Below are 21,147 nucleotides of genomic sequence, written 5' to 3'. Positions count from 1 at the left end.
TCTTTTGACGTGACGTTATGTCGCTTTTGCGAGGTCGCTTTCTCAATTTCTATAGGCGTGCCGGCGTGAAGTGTGCTGGAGCGCGCGATGAATATCCGGAGCCCTTCTTCTCGAAAATGAACGCAACACCTTGCATGCTGCAGGGCGTGTTGACTGTTCGGAAAAGGAAGCCAGTTTGGAATTTCGCTGAATACTACTCGACGCCACCGGCGGTGTCAGATATGGCTGGCTCTTTTTGTAGCGCAGTTTCGATAAGCTACTTCAAAAATAAACGTTTACTTGCACGCTGCTCGCGCGTTATCGTTGCACAATAGTTGTGTTATGACACTAACCTATGCGCCTAAAAACAGGTGCATAGGTGGTGGTGGTGATGACAACGGATCTCGCCGTTGTTGGCCTCACAGAGGTTCACCACATAGCACGCTCCTAGCCAACCACACTCTTAAAAATGAACTTCACCGCATAGCACGCTCTGCGCCAACCATTGCCACGAATGATATAGTTGTCTGCCCTGATTTGTCGAAAACAAGAGGCGTACGCCTTTTCTGTGACAATTATGAACAGCATAAGTGTCACAAAAAAGGCGTACTCCTCCCGTTTTCAACAAATCAGGGCAGATAACGTTATCATTCGAGATGATGGCTGGCTAGGAGCGTGCATCATCCCGAATGACAGCGTTCGCTTCCTTGATTTGATCAAAACGGAGGAAAATAAAAAAAAAATAAAAACGTAAAAACGGGAACGCCCCCCGTTTCCACAAATGGGAGGAACGAACGAGGAAAACTTGAGATGATGGTTGGCTAGAAGCGTGCTATGCGGTGAAGTTCATTTTTTAAGACAAAAAATGTCGGCACAATTCCATGTGAAGTCGGCCCAGGACGCACGGACCCCACCTGCGATAATCGTGACGTTTCCCGCCTAAGCGTGGCCGATTACCCAGCAGTTCCAGATAGGTGGCGGTGGTAGTTGGGGTGATTCTGGCTTGGAGTAAGATCCTAACCTTACTTCACCTCATAACTGACCCTTCGCCAACCATCATCCCGAATGACATCGTTATCTCCCCTGATTTGTCGAAAACCTAAGGGAGGCGTTTTTTGATTACACACTGATGCAGATATTATGGTTGTGACAAAAGGGGCGTACGCCCCGCGCTCTCCAGAAATCAAGACGACCGGTATATGTTTCGCGCTGACCCGAAACTGCCGCAACTTCCCTTCGTGTGCGATGGAGCCAACCCGGCTTACAGAACTCGAGCAGCAACAGCACTGCTCAATACCGCAGTACAAAAAAAAAAAAAAAATACTCCGGAGAAGAATACTCAATGTCGAGAAGGGGAGAAGGAAAGAGACACTATCACAGGAGAGGCGTGAACGAAGACAGCGGGACAGGACGATCCGGTTATGTTGTTTGTACAATTTTTGAAGCGCGTCTTGTGGAAGAAGGCATGAAGCAAGGTTGATTTATTCATCGGCAATCCTTCTTTTCCCCGCCATCTTGAGGACGACGCGAGCGCCTCTACAGGTAGTGGAGAGGCTTGGCATTTCATAAAAAAAAACAAAAAAAACATGGTAAATCGGTCACAACTGTGAGGGCGATTCGCAACATAGATCCACGTAAACAAGGAGAATTGAACATGAGAGAACTGATGTTTTGTTATGTCATGTTATGTTATGTTATTGTCCTCCTACACTCTTAAAAATGAACTTCACCGCATAGCACGCTCCTAGCCAACCATCATCTCGAATGATATCACTGCCCGTCCTGATTTGTTGAAAACGGGAGGCGTACGCCTTTTTTGTGACAATTATGAACTGCATAAGTGTCACAAAAAAAGACGTACGCCTCCCGTTTTCAGCAAATCAGGGCAGATAACGATATCATTCGAGATAATGGTTGGCTAGGAGCGTGCTATGCGGTGAAGTTCATTTTTAAGAGTGTATGTTGTCCCAGCCTCAGAACATCAGTTCTCTCGTGTTCAACAGTTGCCGCTTGCGTCGATCCCGTCGTATGAATGTGTGTATGAGTGAGCAAAAATGTAAGAGTGAAAGGAGGATGAGTGAGAGCGAGAGTGGCTGGTTTGTCCCTTCAGATGACGCATCCTGGAAGCCGCTGGGGAGGTGTGTTAGCCAATTGGTAGAGCCCTGGACCGGCAATCCAGAAGATGTGGGTTCGAGTCCTACAGCTGGGTAACCTTTTCAGTGACTTTCACCTTTCAAGCAGAATTAGCCGAGGCAGACCGCAATTAGGGACGACACAGACACATATGAGCCTCAAACAGCCGGAAATTAACGAATTCAGACAACCCAGGGAAAAGAGGCGCTGAGTTATGTGGTCAAGTCGTGTTGAAAAGGGCGCGGTAATTCATACAAACTTGGACGTGCCATTTCAATTCGGATTCAAATTGGAATTTACGAACCGACCCGTTTCTGCCACGCCGAATTCAGTTTTTAAAACCCGAGAGCAAAAATAACTATAGCTAATTTGTTCTTATTGTGTTTATTTTTATACGCAAGAAGAGTCATAATGGAAATTGTAATTACTTTTCGGGTTAGCGCGCACCCAAAGATATTAAATGAGCAGTATATATATAGAAACGGAATCGTATTGAGAAACACACGGAATAAATTATCTGGGTTTGCAAACGATAACAAGCCCGCGGAAGGCTAGGTTATAGTTTTCAGCGCGCTGAACCCCTCAGTTACATAACTCTTCGTCGCGCGTTGTGTAATGCGCCTCCGGCAATTTCAATGGTTGCCCGACCATGCACTCAAGTGAAGCACGAGAAAAACAGGGTTCTTGTTAGCGTCTTTAAATAGGGAAAATATATTGCTCGTGGCACCTGTTGGGATGTGCGGGAAATCTAGATGCGGATTTGCATTTCCAATGGCGTTTGTTTTTGTCCTTACTTTTTCTTTTTCTTTTTTTCTAGTTGGAGTTGTGTTCTTCGAATGAACCATCGTACTTTGAAAATGCATGAGAAGAACGGCTCGTTTCATAATTGTAAGGAGGATTCAGCACGGGTGAAAGATTAGAGATTTCAAAGGAAGTACTATAAGGAAATGCAGTATTGAAGCTCCATATAATTGTTATTTTTTGCGGGTTTTCCTGGTACATATAAGCACGTCGAAAAAAAAGCACCGCGGAGCAACTTTGACCGTAACCGGTGCAAAGAGGGGAAGGGTACGAAAAGGAGTACATTTTCTTCGAAATGCACTCCTGTCACAAACAGTAAACATTCGTTGAATAACACTGTATTTTGATTACGTATTGGATTACGTTGTGGATGTGAAGTTCTTTGCGTTGTGCTGTCGCTAAGGTTCCGTGTTGTCGGCATTTATTTCTCGAGAGATTCGGCGGGTGTTTTTCGGCATTTATATGTTTTGACATATTCGGATATTTTCGGCACTTTAAGACGTTCACGCCAAAAATAGGCGCCGAAAAATCGGCAGCTGTAATCACAAGGGGGAAGGACTTTGGAAGGAGAGCAGCTCAGTTGGAAGATATTGAGAACACAAATAATTTCCTTTCCTCTGTTGGGGGTTTCCAGGTGTACTTGAGCCCTTTTGACCCACTTATTAAAGTGTTACAGGGTAAGGCCTTTCCCTTAACTAGAGGCTAGCAGCTCCGCAGGGCGGTATTCCTCGTATTCCACCTGGAAAGGAGGTGAAGGAAAAACGAAAATGTGATGCCCCCGAGGAAGAAAATTGCGATCAAGTACCGGCATTTTCGGAACGTGCCCAATTAAAAAAAAAAAAAATTATCCGGCGGGTGTTTTTCGGCATCTTTCCGCAAATGCCGAAAATGCGGAAGCCTAGCTGTTGCCAATGTTCGTAACGAACATTGAAAGCCATGAGCGGACGTAGTATGTACCCTGAACCACATAGATAATTAAACTGCTCGCTAATAACGCAGTTGAGGTCTTCCGTTTCCACATGTCCACATGCACGCGCACGCTCAAAAATACTTCTCATACTTTCTTTATGGGCCTCGCATGTGGACGACAATTTTCTCTCAACAACCCACGGATTACGTCCATTCGGTTCACCTTTCCACTCCCACAAACGTTCTTTTTTTTTTTTTTCACACCCCATCAAAACAAACTTCTCACTTCTTTTCTCTCTCTCTCTCTCTCCCCGTCGCCTCCATCTGTGAAAACTCCATGAAGACCAAGTTCTGTTTTTTGTTTTTTTGTTTTTTTTACCCTTCCAGCAGCGATGTCGACAGCAGCCCTCTTGCTGTTTCTTCTGGTCGTTCACTGTTTCGTCGCCTTCGTCGTCACATCGTCTTCGGCACTTCCGCGTGAACGGCACAATTTCTCGTCGTCGGGCCCCCTGCCCGGACCTGATAGGCAGGACGTAAATCCACTTTGTCTCGTTCTGCCGCCGTGCGAGCTCCGCTGACGGCTGGGGACTTTGGAGAGGCGCCCTTTTCCGTTTCGATGGTCAGCGGCACACGTTTCCGGTACATTCGCTCTCCCCCCCTCCCCCCCCCCCCCCCACGCTTGACCTCTCCTCCTCCTCCTCCTCCTTCTCTTATACAGTTTCTTGTCGCTGGCTTTACTCTTCTTCAGTTTAGCGTAAACACGATGACAGACGGACAGCTCTTTGCTTTGTCTGCCCCTCCTCCCCCATTTTTTTTCCTTCTTCTTCGTCTCTCCAGGGAGTTTGGGGGCGATTTCTGGGTATCGCGTCTTCCTGCAGTGATGTTGTGCGACGTGTGTTGAGAGGACTCGATTGGTGTAGGGATATGGGGATTGCTTATGATTGATGCTTTCCACATTTTTTTTTTCAGCGTTGTTCAGGAGTGTGTAACAGTGATGATAAAACTCCAACACTGCCATAGACGTATCAATATACAAATATATAAACAGAGGTAACGCTCGTGTAAGAATCAGTGCCTAATGGGTATCAAGACACACAGTTATCTGTGTTGGGAATGTTGGTAGCTTATATTATTATAGTGCGTACGATGATGACGATGAATCTTTTCTAACTCTCCTACGCAAGATGCTGGACTACTCTGCACTCTGGAAACAGCACTTCACCGCATGGCACGGTGTATGCCAGCCATTGCCGCGTAGGATAGGGTTCTCGCTTCTGATTTGAAGAGAGAGGGGGACGTGCGCCTTTTTATGTTAGTTTAGATATATGATAATTGACACAAAGAGGCGTACGCTGCCCTCTCTCTTCAAATAAGCGCTAACCCTATCATTCGTGGCAATGTTTGGAGCACACCGTGCTGTGAAGTGAAGTTGCGTTTCAGTTGCGTTTCTAGAGCGTGCACTCTTAGAAATGAACTTCATCGCATAGCACGCTCCTAGCCAACCATAATCTCGAATGATATCGTTATCTGCCCTGATTTGCTGAAAACTGGAGGCGTACGCCTTTTTCTGTGACAATTATGAACAGCATAAGTGTCACAAAAAAAGGCGTACGCCTCCCGTTTTCAGCAAATCGGGGCAGATAACGGTATCATTCGAGATTATGGATGGCTTGGAGCGTGCTATGCGATGAAGTTCATTTCTAAGAGTGCACGCTCTAGAAACGCAACTGAAACGCAACTTCACTTCATGATACTTCATGAACTTCATGATACTTCATGAACTTCACTTCGAGATGATAGTTGGCTAGGAGCGTGATATGTGGTGAAGTTCATTTTTTTAAGACTATAGGTACAGTTCCTTGTGAAGTCGGCCCACGATGCACGCTTCCCAACACACACCGCCGCGCCTGCAGGAAGACTAGTGGACCACGTAACACGCCGCCAACAAAGGAAACGGAAGACTAAATAAACTAACGAATCACGTAACTTTTCGCCATACTCGATCTCATTACCGTCGCCCCGCGGTGATTTATTATTAAAGGAAACCAAATCAAAATCGCCACAGCAGAGCAGTTGTTCGAAAGTGGTGCCACCTAAACCTTTCCGTGGCTTCACCGCTCAGGATGGCACCGTCCGGTTTGCCACTATGCTAATACGGGTCCCCTCCCTAGTGGCGGACTTGCAAATCCAGTAATCACCGGGCAACAACTATTCGAAGCGGAAGTTCCGCTGGCGCGAGCTTTAATTACCCATCTTTCCTCCCGCGTGACCATGCGCTGCCCACAGCGACGCGTTTGGCGCAGTTCATATATATTGCGGACGTTCTTGGAATAATGGTTCGATAGCAACGCGGGGCTTATTCGTTTCACCATATGTAATAGCGTGGACGATATAGGAAAAGGTGATACAGCGAGAACGTATTTGACGCGGGAGTTGTTGTTGGAGTTATGGTTATAGAGCGAGGGCTGAAAAGGGGTTAGAGATGCGTGGCATTGGCTGTGTAGTGAAGTTGGGAAGGGCTGGTCAACCCGGAACTATAGCTTTTTCAAAAGAACGTACGCAGAGAGTGTGACATTTATTTATTTATTTCAGAATACCTCCAAAGGTCCCCTGGGGACATTACATGGGGGAGTGGGTTACAATATTAAACAGCATCACGAGTATATGTAAATCACATTTAGTACAGAAAAATAGTGAAAATACAACGCCGTGAGAATGTGAGATAATAATATGAACATACAACGAAGTTTATGCAAGAAGAAACAACAACATCATAAGCTACAATGAAAAATGGATCATGTGATATACGTTAATAGTATGTTAAAAAGTACTGTACGCAAGCAAAACACTTAGAAAGGTAACCGAATAATAACTATTATTATCAATTTACACTCTTTTCGTTACATCGCAGGATGAAATGTGAATTTCCGTCGTCGGAAAGCTTTATCCTTGCAATGATTTGACTTGAGGACTTTTAAAGCTTATTACTGGAACGTATTTTTGCATCATAAATTACACGTTGACCTAAGGTAGTGTTTTCGTTCAGCTTCGAAACAGTGAAGGTTGTAATTTAGACGCATTTATAACGGCAGGTGCGAGCGGATAACATTGGCAGTATCCACACCCGCAAGATACCCGCGCCTCTACAGTCTAAAAACGGAACTTCACCACATAGCACGGTGAAGGTCAACCATTGCACGGAATGATACCTTTATCACTCTCGATTTGTAGAAAGCGCGCGGCGTACGCCTTTTTTTCTTTTTTGAACTGCATAAGTGTTCCAAAAAGGCGTGCGCCGCCCGTTTTTAACCAATCAGGGGGCAGAGGGATGTCACTCGGGATGGTGTTTGGCTAAGAGCGTGCTATGTGGTGAAGCTTTGTTTTTAAAGTGTAGGATCCGCATCCGCGATGCTCGATATAGGTATATCCGCATCAGCGTGTATATAGAGTGTATCCGCACATCCGCGATCGTCGCATTCGTAAGAGAAAATATGCGCGAAGAAAATGATGTGGCAAACTCTTTTACCTATAAGCATACAAACTGTTTAGAAACCAATAACTGCAGCATATAGCAACACAACGGGCGACACACTTGGAGACGTCATTTTGGGTTTACAAAGTATTTTCAATTGTGGCTCCATCTATAGCAGGGGCTTCAAATTAAAATCGAGTCGTGGACCGCATTGAGCTTAGACCACATCATGGAGGGCTTCACAGAAAAGAAATGAAGTTAATTGCCATGAGATGCCATAATATATCCTACAATAAAGTCCATCGTGAAAATGTGCTTCACTAGTCTCTAGACGTCCTTTGGACATTATTTGTTTCTTTGATGGCCTTTCTTTGGAGTTTGCTTTTCTTTTGACTAGTGTCAAAGTGATGTATTTATTAACCTTATGGGTTTCCTTTTTATGTATGTTCAAAAGACCATTCCCAAAGGAAATCAAAAGACATTTTTTGTTATTTTTTGTTTTTCATTCATTGGATGACTTGCGTTTACACTTTTCAGTACAACCTTATCTAACTAATATACAAACGGTAACACGCGTGTTCCTTTTGAATGTTCATTTGAAGTTTGCAACTGTGTAGACAGTGCAACCATTGTAACCTGTGAAACGTTGAATACATGTTGCCTTTTCGAACAATCTGGTTTCTGTGGTTGGTGCTCCATATCATACTGCCTCCACGGGCAGAAGTGAGCATCCCATAAAAAGCGTGTGTGTGTGGGGGGGGGGGGGGTGGATGCACGTGGGGAGAAGAACCGAAAGAAAGGCAAACAAGTATCGATAGAGAAGAGATAGAAGAAGTGCTGTTATCTTCCATAAGAAAAGCAAAAGGATGTCTATGGCAACATTTCTATAGAGATTCTTTTGAAGATTGTCTAAAGGAAGTCTGTCCCAAAATAGCCATAAATTAATTCAAAGGAACTCCACAGGACTTCGCACATAAGATCTAAAGAATTTCAATTGGCAATTTATTGAGTCTGTGGATATTTTTCTTTATAAATTCTATTGCACGGACAAATATTGTTTGTATGAAAAACATAGATGCACTCTTAAAAATGAACTTCACCGCATAGCACGCGCTTAGCCAACCATCATCTCGAATGATATCGTTGTCTGTCCTGATTTGTTGAAAACAGGGGGTGTACGCCTTTTCTGTGACACTTATGCTGTTCATAATTGTCACAAAAAAGGCGTACGCCTCCCGTTTTCAACAAATCCGAGCAGATAACGATATCAGTCGAGATGATGGTTGGCTAGGACCGTGCTATGCGGTGAAGTTCATTTCTAAGAGTGTGGTGCAGTTATTGCGGAGCAGGACGGTGTGTGCAGAATTCATTACTGAAAGGCTCCAGTTCATACACCAAGAGAAATAAACGTGCTACCTTTCCGAATCGGGTACTGAAAATACGAAAAACGATTCGAGAAAAATATGTAGTTCTTCACAAACGGCTAATACAATGTACAGCAGCACCGAGGGACTATATCATATTTAAACATTGCATCGTTGCCTTCGCTCACACTCTCAGCCTGGAAAACGAAATTGAAAAATGAGAGAAACAGCTAGCTGACATTATTGACGATGGATGACTTCGATTTTGCTACTTTAAGATGACACCTAAAAAATTAAAATACAATGGCGTTTGTAGATGACAGTTTTGAGGGCCTGGGGACCCAAGGGCCCCTGATTTATACGGATCGTCGGCAGATACGCTAATGCTTCCATATGGATAGTGCGCGGTTGTTTTCCCTTTTTGTAACAACAATGGATTTTTCTCGAAATGAACTTCACCTCATAGCACGCACCTAGCCAACCATCATCTCAAATGATATCGTTATCTGACCTGATTTGTTGAAAACGGGAGGCGTACGCCTTTTTTGTGACAATTATGACCAGCGTAAGTGTCACAAAAAAGGCGTACGCCTCGCGTTTCCATCAAATCAGGGCAGATAACGATATCATTCGAGATGACGGTTGGCTAAGAGCGTGCTATGCGGTGAAGTCCATTTTTAAGAGTTCGAATCCCGGTGCCGGCTGTGCTGTCTGGGGTTTTTCCTGGGTTTTCCTCAGACGCTTTCAGACATATGTCGGCACAGTTCCCTTAGAAGTCGGCCCAGGACGCACATTCCCCCCAGGGCGTGAGTCGTGACGTTGCCCACATACGTGAGGCCGACAACGGCAAGCCCTATCACCACCACCACCACCATTTTTAAGAGTGTAGGGCTGGGTGGAGCGGTAGGTCTAGCGACGTAAAGCCAGGAATTATGAATATCGATGTTTGTAATATATATATATACGCAGTTCAGCGCAACCCAAAATGTAAGACAAAGCCTCGGACAGCAAGAACCTCGCTGGTTTGCACCATCCAGGTATCCGCACCATGACAAAAAAGAAAAAAAAAAGAAAAAAAAGACAAGGCATGCATATAGGGGCGGAGTCCGCGTGGGAAGGGGGGGGGGTGGAGGAACTCTCTCCTCTTCCACGGGCTGTGCCGTTACCGATAAGAGGATCTCTCCCTTGCTTTCGACGACCGCCATCAGTCATGCATGTTTGATGCACCCTCCCACTTCAGCTTATTGCTGCTTCTGCCATCATCAATAACGGGACGACGAGACGTCCGTCCACCTGATAAGCACCTAATTAGTCCGAAGGGCGACAAAAAAAACCCGAGTACCGGATTGCCTCGACGCTGAGCGGTTATCCGTTCGAAAGAGACGGCAAATTGCTCCGGATTTTGTCGCTGTAATTGGTACGCAACAAGCGCGATTTGTGTATCGTTCGTATCGGAAATCATTAACTCCGTTTCGATAAGGTCCACCAACGTGACCCTACTTTTCGCGTTAGTCTTCAACGGGAAGAGGTTACGTGTACAGGGAGTCGAAGTTCAAGAGGAACACGCTGAAATAATGAACTGCAGCACAAAAACGCCGAAAGGTATAGGTGAACGACAACTGCAAACTCGCAGCTATCATGACTCAAAAATCTCACAAAATCTCTCGTAATCTTAAGTGGAGTAGATGTCGTTTTTTCTGCTCCACATAAACTACAGTCCTTATGCCAACATATAATTTGCCCAAAACAACTAAGAGATGTGAAGTGAGACACAGGGATCCGTTGGTGCAGTGCGATATAGGATTTGTGTATTCCATACCGTTTGAGTGCGGCAGTATTTATTATTGGCCAGTCTGGCAGCTGTCTCAACATAAGACTTCTCGAGCATGCTTCGTCTATAGGACGTACTTCTTCTGGCCATCTGCCAGTACGCTGTATAGGGACTGTTCTTGTTCGCCGGGGTTCAAAGATACTACGGTAATCGGCAAGAATTCTGATAAAACTGTTCGCGAAATTATTGAAGCGTTCTCCATAAATTCCATGATACGCAAGCCTGAGCGATGGGCAAGAACACGTAAACAAACACAAACACGAAGGCTCAAAACCAGCAAGACGTTTCCATAAGTTTGCAGAGAAACACGTGCACCGTCCCTGTCCTTAACTATAAACGGGAGAAGGAATTTCTTGCCTGTTAAGATTACACGTGGTGTTTGCCCACGGTTTCAGCTTGTTCCCTCTGTTATTGCTCCACGTGGAATCTACTGTTTTGCCATGGGTCGTAAAATTCGGTGGCCTTGTGTACCGTATATAACGGGCGTTTCAGTTAAATCCCCGGGCTAAATAATTCGCGAACGGGTGCACCAATCCACGAATTTTCTTTTTTACAAGTATCTGTCCGATACCACCTACAAGCTGCACACCGTGTGAATTAGTGGGAGGCTCTCATTATTAAAATAAAAAATGCAAATGAGTTTCGTAAAAAAGCGTAACTTCTAAAGCAGGGTGCTGTCGGCATTAAAATGGGTACTACCCCTTTTGGGACCTTCAGTGGACACCTTTTAGAGAAAAATCTGCCACCGCAGCGGGTCATTTGTTGCAGTAATTAATTGGTTTCGGTTTACGTATTTTTGTCGCGGCTGGTCGCGGCGAAGCGCAAAAGGACGCTCTTTCACTCCCTTATCAATCAATGAATTACGTCCTTACACCAATGAATTACACCAATGAAATACGCAATTTTGCGCTTCGCCACGACCAGCCGCGACAGCCTATGATATAGACAAGCCTAGAAATGTGACACAGAGTAAAAAGAAATGTGTTTTGCTGTTCTTCTTGACCTCTCATAGTTTCGGTTTATGGAACTGCCTGTCCCAGAAAATGAGTTTCCATTGCACTGAATGAGTTTCCATTGCTTTGTGAGAGGTAGAGTCCCACGCATGCGTGGGTGAATGGTGTAGACGCCTACACGCCTTGAAGCTGAAGAAAACCCCTCCCTGAATGGGCAGAACTAGAAGAGAAAACGGGAAAAAAGTTAAATCTGAAAAGTTCAAAAAGACTACTTTAAAAGTTGCTAAATTAAAAAATGTTAGAAGTTAATGTTGCGCGTACCTGGGCTTTTTTAAACAGCCGACACTGCAATAAAATAAGGGAGGTTTCCGTGTGACGTTGAATTAAGATTGTCTTTCACGTCGCATCTGGACAAAATCTCTAAAAAATCCGGATTAAATTTTGTGGATAAAATCCCCCCCCCCCAAAAATCCACCGGATAAAATCCATTTGGATTAAATCCAAACAGCCCTGCTGCCAACCGACCCAGTTGTTTCCGCTGACGACTGCCTGCTCTAACTTAAAGCACGCGTCCTGGGCCGACTTCGCAGCTAACGGCAGTCACAGAGCATTTGTCGCGACTCGGACGGAACGTCGTGCAGCCGCCATACAGCCAGTTAATCTTAATATTCTCACCTTCTGTGGTTCTTTACGAAGACAATCTGGGTCCACTTGCGTCCCAACAAAGTGCCAGGCGAGCTAATTGTTCCCCTGTCGGCTCCACTCGAATTCTTTATTCCTCCCAGCCAGGTATTGTTCGCTGTAACATTGAACTTTATGCGGGGAACGTGTCGACCAACGCTGGGAATTGGATGGCGTAAATTTCGCCGGAATTAGACTATTTGTCGCCGAGGCTTCGGGTGGACACATTATTTCTGTCTGCTATATTGTTCCTGTGCTTGTATTTCCAGGTTTCGTGACCAGAAGAAAGGAGGAGGACAAATTGGTGGAGGAGGGCAGTGAATGCGGGAAGAACTCAGGTGAGTCCGTGGAGCTCTCGGTGCACTTTGGAACTTAAGAGCGTGACAGCTCTGCATATGAAAGCGGTCGCGAAAAAACTGCTGGTAAACCCTTTGTCAAGAAAAGTCTAAACAATTGAAAAACCGCTGGTGTGTCATCGCGGAATACAGCCTCAGAGTGAAGTTTTTGAACGTGTGACGTTCGACCTCAAGATTTATCTGAGTTACATATATATTCTGCGTTATTAATTAAGCGGGTTGTGACACTTCGATATTTGCTGTTCATTACCTCTAGCACAGATTGTACGGTGTGCAGGAGTGTAGAGGGAAAGGCTCGACTTCGTCCTCCTAGCGTGATGTAAGCGAATCGGTGTGACGTAGAATCGGCGTATCGAGCAGCTGCGAGGTCTCATTTCCCACTGAAAATTTGACCGCCAGCGACACGGCGCGACGTTGCTTGCGGCGTACTGTATACGTCACGCAGTGACGTGACGTCAGCATCCCTCATTCACTTACAGGCTCTCTGAAAGAGTTGAGGGGTGTGCAGATGGAAGACCTCTCTCGCGCAACAGAGGTCAGCTATGATCATCGTTCTTGCGAGAGAGCGTGCGTTATTTTTTGCACATTCCGACGCTTCCGAAAACGAACAATTTAGAGACGAGGCGTTCTTGGCTTGCTGACCCCAAGGTTGCGGGTTCAATCCCAACAGAGGACGGGAGCAATGTGGGGGTACCGTGTGTCGGAGATTTCCGGCGCACGTCAAAAGTAACTATAGGCTCAGAAATCTAAAGGCGTCCGTGATTGACTCAGGCGAGCCTATGACGCCTCCGAGTCATAACGCAGTTCGCGTGCATGCTTCAGACTGTTGATTGTATACACCGTGGGAATACGTCCCACAAATGGCGCCAAAACGTGGGGCCTCGGTCGTCCGCCCGGCCGTTGGAGAGGACGGAGCACCGCTGCTTCAGGTACACTGATTTTTTCAGGCATCCTGTAAGCGGCCTTGGTTTGAGACGCCGCTCACTTGCTTCGGCTGCAGGCACGGTTTACGTTCCTGCAGGACTTCCATCAGCTGCAGCTCGCCCACTCTGCATCCACACGAGAGCTTTGTGGAATGTATTCCTGCACCACGTTGGGCGCCATTTGTGGGGATAGTTCTCTCAACACTTTTGCGAAAACATTCGTCGGTGACGACGTACTCTTAGAGCGCACCTGCATGCTTTTAAAGCAAACACAAAGTATTCGCGTTGAGAAAACATGTGAATTGGCTTCCCTGTCTGCCTGACGTCAGTTATCCCCTCGTATCCCCCTCTCTCAATGTGTGGACTGCATTACCCGCCGTCGAAGATATACCTTCTGTGACCGCAGCTCTTATGTTGTCTCGGAGTACACCTTTCAGTGTATACGGCACCCGTATCTTTGTGAGTAACTCAAGCAATGAACTCAAAGCAAATTTTGCGCTCTCAGTTCTTGGGAAATAATCTTACAATCCGCCGCATACGACGTTGCATCACGGGAAAACTACAGGAAGTAAAGAAGGCAAAAAAGGAAAAAGAAAAATCATGCCCCCGCATATAGCTGGCAGCGTTTCGTCAAGGCGAGCCGCACCGGTGGAATGAGAGATGCCGTCCTGTGTTCAGCCGGGCGTTTCGTAAGTCCTCCTTTAAGGAAGTTTCCCTGCAAACCTCTCAAAACTCACCTTGCGGAAGACGTACACGCGATCCGTCTGTCAACTTGCTCTTCTTTCGTGACTTGCACCGTGGATATAAGGGATGTCGAAAGGCTTTTGTTAAAGGGAATATAAAAGTAGAGCGGAAACAGCAGTGGCGGAACATGGAATGGCATTTGGCTGGATTTTGCTGCACTGGAGTGTTCTTTTATGGCAGAACGGTTCATATTGCGTTGTTGTTGTAAGGTACTCATCAGTGATATTTTAACAAGCTTTCTTTGTCGACTAATATTGTACTTCGGTATAGCGACAGTGCATGTTAGGTGCCATGGTGTTAGAACGAGAGACTTTATGTTATATCGGCCAAAAAATATGTATGGTACGAGATTGACAGTGTGTTTTGGGCCGCGACTCTGGAACTCTATGCCTCTTGAGGTTAAAAACAGCCAGTCATTCCGCAACATGCTACGACGATACCTTATGGACACTTCAGCCTATTTGAACCCAGGAATGTAACTGTTTGTTGCATTATTTATCTCACCTGTTTTTCTGTTCCATTTACCCCGCGGGGCATGAGCCTGTACTAGCGAAAGCTATTGGACACGCCCCACGGTTTTTCTTGTTCCTTGTTTCCTAGTGATGAAAAATAAATATAAATATATAGAGTTCTTTTGGTTTAATCGTTGTTGTAGAAACGAAAATGGACCTCTTGGAGCTGTGTATCGGTCGACATCAATTTAGCAAATAAAACCCAGTGTGGCCTACAAAAGTGTTGAACCGGTAATACATCGCTGATGGAGATGTGAGTGTGAGTAATGCTAATGAATTGCTGTCAACGTGTGTTGGAATGAAACGATTTTCGTTCAGTTTCACAGACATTCTGTTCAACCGCTTTATTCACATAATTCCTAAATCTATGCTTGGAATACGGAACGGGAAACCACGTAGGCTAATCACGTCTCCGGGAGTGCACCACTAGACGTTCATGTCCGGCACCATCCGTTGTCCATCTGGTGTCCATCACGTGGTACGCACCGTTTGGAAGTTGCAACCTTTGGCCCCATCAGTCTGTACTTGGCTTCTCCGGGTGGTCTTGTTCTAGGGTATTTCTCCCCCTGCGAGTTGATATCCCGGGGCGAGTCGTAGGCCATGGCATGATGTACCGACGGGAGGCGATACCTCCGATACCTCTGATGAGTACTTGGAAGTCGCTGCTACCGCGTGAACAGGTCGAAATTGGCTGCAGGAATAATGGGTAGGGTCAGTATTGGCGGCATGTATTTAACGGCTACGTCCATGTGTGTAGATTCCGTCGAAATGGATACTGTCATAGCAGAGCTCAGGTTTATGTTTTCACTTTGCCTCAATTCAAAAGCTGTCGCGATATTAACTTCTGTATTAGCCTAAGGACGGCACTTTTAAAGTCAAGTAAAGTAAAGTTAAGTAAAGTAAAGTAAGGACGTCACTCTACGCTTGTATACCTATTGGCAGCCTCACTTTACGTCTCCACAAGTAGTGCGCTGACACTGAAGTTATATGGGAGCCCTATAATCGTCACTCCGTTGGCGATGCGGTATAATTTATCTGGCGGGGTAACTCTGTTTGGGTTGACGGAGTGTGCAGAGATATAGCGAAGAAATGACATTCGGGTCTCAAAGGTACAGTTCCAAGTATGCCTTTCGGTACATGATACTTGAACCTTGAGTATTCAAAGTTGTATAACTCGCTGTTGTTGTTATTTAATCGGTTGATAACCTAACACATTGCTTGCAACTTACCCTGGTAAAACTTTTTGGCCTGCATCGACGGGCAGTCCTTGTCCTGAAAAGTTAAAGCGACAAAGTGGGCAACTCTTGCACGCAATGTAATCCCTATAATTTACAAAATTGCAGATAGCAACTCATTTCTAGCCACGCATAGCGCTGAGATGGTATGACGACAAGACTGCACAAATACTAGAATGTGCAATCACTATTTGATAAGTGAACCAAATGCATTTGATTGCATTCAGTTTCAAAATTTCGGTTATATCGACAACATTTTCGAGTATATTACTTGGTTTTTTATAAAATTTATAAGCCTTCGAATGGTTTCAATAAAATTTTGGCAAATTTTCGCAGTTTCATTGTGCCTTCCGTAATTGATCAGTTAATGAGCAGTTTCTCGGTAGCTGCTAAAGTTCAATTTCAAACGTGACCTCCTTTCATAACAACAACAACGAATAAATTAATCATGATGAATGAGGAAAAAGGTGCGGCCCACTACCCCAAGGCACAATGGACGGAATGAGACGTGTCCTGACGATGAGATGATGAACGACGCTCAATAGGGGTCGACAGTCAGATGGAGTCAGTGAGACAACATCAACGGAACGCTAGGCAAAAACACAACACACAAATACATAAACACAGAACGAAGCAAACACACACAACATACATAACAACGAAATAAAACTAACGGATTATTATTGACAACATTCGAACATCTCACTGAACTAGCGTACAACACAAATAATACAATATAACTACGCCTTCTTATATTGAACGCTGTAAGCACACGTCCCACAGTATAGAGGCATGAAACAAATACAGTAAAAACATTACAACCAAACTGTACATTCTAACCTACTACCTTTTCCTAGCACTGCTACGTAAGCGCCATCAAAAAGCAGTCATGCCCTCGTCATTTTTAGATGCTACACAGCCAAAGATCTAGCAACCCTGTCCTCCCGCTCCACAGCTCGTAACCGCGCCACCGCATCGGAGTCTCACCCCAGACTATAACCATATCTCCATTATGCAACATGTCCCTTATATAAAGCTATCTCTGTTAACCGAAAAAAAAAAAAAAAAGAAACTCCCATTGACGGTGCCATGTACTAAACGCCGCCGTGGTAATCCTTCACCTCCCATTCATTAGGGTCGCGGAACGTGCAAGCGCATACCTGGCTCGTGAGGGCATGGGCCTGCATGCGTTATAATATTTCGCAGCTCCTAAGCAAACATTTTGCGAGCGGTAGTTAGAAGCGGAGGCAGGGCCAGTGTCCATAGGCTCGATTACTGGCGACGACGACGACGACCCGAATAAGGGACCGGCCGATGTTATGGAAATTGGGTGGTGAAAGAGAGAGAGAGAGGTACTTCGCTGTTTCGTCTCTGCTGAGGAATACGTGATTTGAAAGGAACCAGTATTGAGTGAGTCTTGACTCGGAGCTGGCGTTGAAATGTGGATTCGGACGTTCGTTTGCATGTTAGTAATCCATATTAATGTGGGTTCACGGAAATGCTTCGTGTAGGGATCCGTCGATATTTGAAGCGAAGATTGTTCTTCTACTGATTAATATTAATGTGAATGTTACTCAGATCCTCAGTGAGGATCTGAGCTGAGGATCATAATGTGTGTGTTGTCCCATTTTTTTCTCCGTACCTCTCTCTTTTTCTTAAATAATGAAGAAGTATCGTTTTGCTTGTACCCTATCTCTACTCACTATTAAGCCGGTACAACTACGTTCGCTTTTTTTTTCCTTCGTTTTTTTCTATCATATCACATCACATCACATCACGTTCGGCATCAGCCGACAATCTATCCGGCGGCGTGACGTCACTCCCTCAGCGAAGGAGTGAGAGGGAGGTGCTGAGAGGAGGAAAAGCGCTGTCCAGGGTTCCAGACGCCCCTTAACTCTCAGACGGCCGCACGGCCGCGGCATTCCTTTTCTCAAGGTCGCGCCCTCATTGGTTCTTAGGGAGTGACGTTCCCTCGTTTTTCCAGAGAGGGAATTCCGGGACACTCTCAACATCCGGCGTCCGCTCTTGTCGTGTATTCCGTCGAATAAGAGTCGAACTACGCCATCATTTCGCGTGGGATTTTCGGTACTGTGGTCAGCGATCCGGGAGGAATAGAATACGTCCCTTCAATATAATTGCAGGGTAGTTGGGGTTAGGTTTTAAATCGCGATCTTTTCATCCTTAGTAGTTAAAGGATATCTTATTGGCTGAAGCATGGGAGGGGAGAAGTATCAGCTGAGAAATCAAAAGGAGGAGTAAAATGATATTTGCTATAGCTGGTTGTTCGTGCTGTACAGAGGTAGATAAAGATAGATAACTTTTTTAGATTCTGTGTTAGCGCCGCGAAGCAACTGTGGCTATGCGCGGCGTATAGATTTGGACAGATGGAGAGAGGACAGCAGGAAGGAGTGGGGATACGGGGGGGTAGTGTGCGTCCTGGGCCGACTTCAGGGGGAACTGTGCCAACATTCGTCTGGAAGGTGCTCGGAAAACCAAGGGAAAACCTCGGACAGCACAGCCGGTGGTAGGATTCGAACCCACTACCTCCAAGTCTTCGGCACCACCAATGAGATAGAGAATTGCGGTCTCCGAAGAAGGCGCGCCCCAGCAGCTCGCTGCGCGCTCATTTTCCTGTTATTTTAGTGTCACTGCTGATTACACCCCTCCCGCACTGCAGCCAATGGAATCTTCGAAGACGAAATCTGTCCTGGGGCCCGAATCTTCGGTTAGGAGTGATATACATCTGAACGATGTAGATGAAGAACAACGCACACGCTGAGAAAAAAAAAAGTGATTTTAGTCTTCCTGCCACTATACCATTACTCCCTTGGGACTAAACCCACCGGAGTTTATGCGGAGCTTAGAGACTACCTGCGGTGTTGGAGAGTACATTTCGTGCTGACGGTGCTAAAATTGGGAGTAATTGCTTCCCACTTTACCCCGTTAGTGTGTAGACATAAACGAATACAGAAAGATTAACCACGTAAAGAACGAGAATTAGCAGACGCAGCCTACAGACATGGAGGACAGAAACACGTAAGCCTCCAACGCCCAGAACCGGAGTGGTTAGATTTCAAAGAAAAATTACCTCGGCACATTCGGAACCGCTTACTGAAGTTTCTAGATAACACAAACAAACGAAAGCTTAGGAGAAATGAACTGGCAGCTTTATAATGCATGTTACTTTAGTTTAGACAGGCACAGATAACGCAGATAAATATTTTTGTTTCCCCCCCCCCCCAATACTAGGCCGTCGTAACATACGACTACACCCCCGGCAACACGATCAATTTTCGATTATCTAAACGGTAACCGGACATTTTTCAAGTTAAACATCTCCATAGAACCTTCCTCGATAACAACGAGCACTCGAAGGCGATCTAGTAGGCGAACAAAAATTCATAACAGGGTGATCTCAGCTGCGGTACAGCAGCTCAGCTACATACGTCCATCTCATTAAAAAAAAAAGAAAAAGAATGTTCCCATGCGTGGTAGACCATTTATTTCTACAGAACACACGTGGCTCGATAAACACGCGCGCTTCGAAGCTGCTACACGCTAAGATTCATTATCTATCTTCTTTTACATGACCACGTATCCTCCGTCAGCACTTTACATCGAACGGTCGCGAGGGAACAACTCACCGTGCGCCCAGAACCGTTTCTCTCCGTCGGTTCATGAATATTGGTAGTTTTTGTCAACATCCGTAATACGGCAGACAGCGAAAACTGTATAAAGGATTGGACAATCAATTGACGCACGTGCCATCGAGTAAATGTTCAACGGGACAAACGGAAGTCAGACCACGTTGGGTTGACTCTGTCTCGGTCCCCTGTTTCGGTCCGTTTCCTTAATCGTAATCTTGGATCTTCCTAGAGATGATCGATCACGAAACCTGACGATTTCTGATGCGCTGAATGTACGAGGCAGATTATGATAGAGTGTAAAGCTTTCTGCGTGGCTGGCTAATCGAAGTCAAGAGGAAGGAAGCGGCTTTGAAGCATGCTGAATAAATAGATGCTATGAAAGGGTATCCATTTTTTATGGGGAGTATGTGCATTGACGAGGTCGCATTTTAAAAGACTGAGATCCATACCGGTAAGTGGTATGTATTAGTCGTTTGAGGCGCACATAATACGTCGCTTTTGATATGCTGGGGCAGCGACAGTAAAGCAAAATTATCGAACTTCCGACATCACACAGAAACGTCAGCAATGAGAAGGTATGGCGCATAGACTTCTTTTCGTGATGAAATTCCCTTTCTTTGTGACGGGAAAGTCTGCTACCGGCATTAACGGCACTGCCTCCATTTTTTCCTCCCATTAATGAGTTTTAGTATATCGCACGGTATCGCCTTTGCTTCATTAAGGCATAGAATTAGTCGACGCAAGACATAAACAGAGCATTGCGCATTGTGCACAACCACCACGCTAGATCTTACGTACGCAAAGGATAGCATGGTGGTTCTGTGCACTGCGCGCAGCTCTCTTTACGTTTTACGCGTGCTCAGAACCGCCAACGCTATCCCTTACGTACACTATCGCTTTCGCGTCCGTAAGGAACAGCGTTGCTAGTTCTGCACACTCGCAAACATAAAGAGAGCTTCGCGCAGTGCGCAGAACCACCACGCTATCCCCTACCTGCGCAAAGTCGATAGCGTACGATGCACTAAAATTCACTAATAGAGAGTTTTAGTGCATCATACGCTATCGCCTTTGCGTACAAAAGGGATAGCGTTGACGGATCTGCGCGCGCCCACAACAGGAAAAGAGCTCCGCGCAGTGCGCTGAACCACCAACGCTATCCCATCCGTACGCAAAGGGGATAGCGTACGATGTACTAAAACTCTTTAATGTCTCAAAAGGTTCACAGGCTTTGCGTACGTACAGCCCAGCGTTTTCGTACGGCCTTTTTTTTCTGATCAAGTTCGAGCGATTTTATCGTAAAACCCGAGGATTGCCGTAGGTCATGCTACTAGCAAGTAATTAGTTGGTATTAATAATTAGTAAAAGGTCGGCAGTATCGGCATGTATTAGAAGATGGGCAGATATAGATAGCGTGCGATCTTAATAACATATATACTCAAGACAAACCCTGTAAACTTTTCGAATGTATTAATAACGTGGTCAGTCTTCTTGCGAAGAAACCGCAATGCCATGGGAAGGCATGGAGATCAATCCGATATATTGCGATTTTGCGTACACAATAAATTATGCCGTCATTGAAGCCGCTTTTGCCAACGAGAGTGCGACTT

The 21,147-nt window shown here is 45.5% G+C and overlaps 2 protein-coding genes across 4 annotated transcripts in view; one reads left to right on the top strand and one right to left on the bottom strand.

The window, feature by feature from the left end:
* The window catches only part of LOC135394949 (male-specific lethal 3 homolog), a 151,391-nt gene that overhangs the window by 51,578 nt on the left and 78,666 nt on the right, over positions 1-21,147 (top strand). For both annotated transcript variants that reach the window (XM_064626049.1, XM_064626050.1), the window contains exon 2: positions 12,393-12,461. The gene's annotated coding sequence lies outside the window, so the exon portion shown is untranslated. The remainder of the gene's footprint in view (positions 1-12,392; positions 12,462-21,147) is intronic.
* Positions 14,986-21,147, bottom strand: part of LOC135394950 (carbonic anhydrase-related protein 10-like) — a 62,584-nt gene continuing 56,422 nt past the window's right edge. Inside the window, exons 8-10 of one of the 2 annotated variants that reach the window (XM_064626054.1) lie at positions 15,888-15,930; positions 15,298-15,349; positions 14,986-15,224 (exon numbers count right to left, since the gene is read on the bottom strand). In XM_064626054.1, the coding sequence (XP_064482124.1) occupies positions 15,324-15,349; positions 15,888-15,930 (69 nt within the window). In that variant the 3' untranslated portion in view covers positions 14,986-15,224; positions 15,298-15,323. Of the gene's footprint in view, positions 15,350-15,887; positions 15,931-21,147 lie in introns of both variants that reach the window. The other variant, XM_064626053.1, reaches the window with a different exon arrangement.

The sequence above is a fragment of the Ornithodoros turicata genome, chromosome 5 (genome assembly GCF_037126465.1).
Source record: "Ornithodoros turicata isolate Travis chromosome 5, ASM3712646v1, whole genome shotgun sequence".
NCBI classification, from domain to species: domain Eukaryota; kingdom Metazoa; phylum Arthropoda; class Arachnida; order Ixodida; family Argasidae; genus Ornithodoros; species Ornithodoros turicata.
This window is presented reverse-complemented; position numbering and strand designations above follow the sequence as displayed.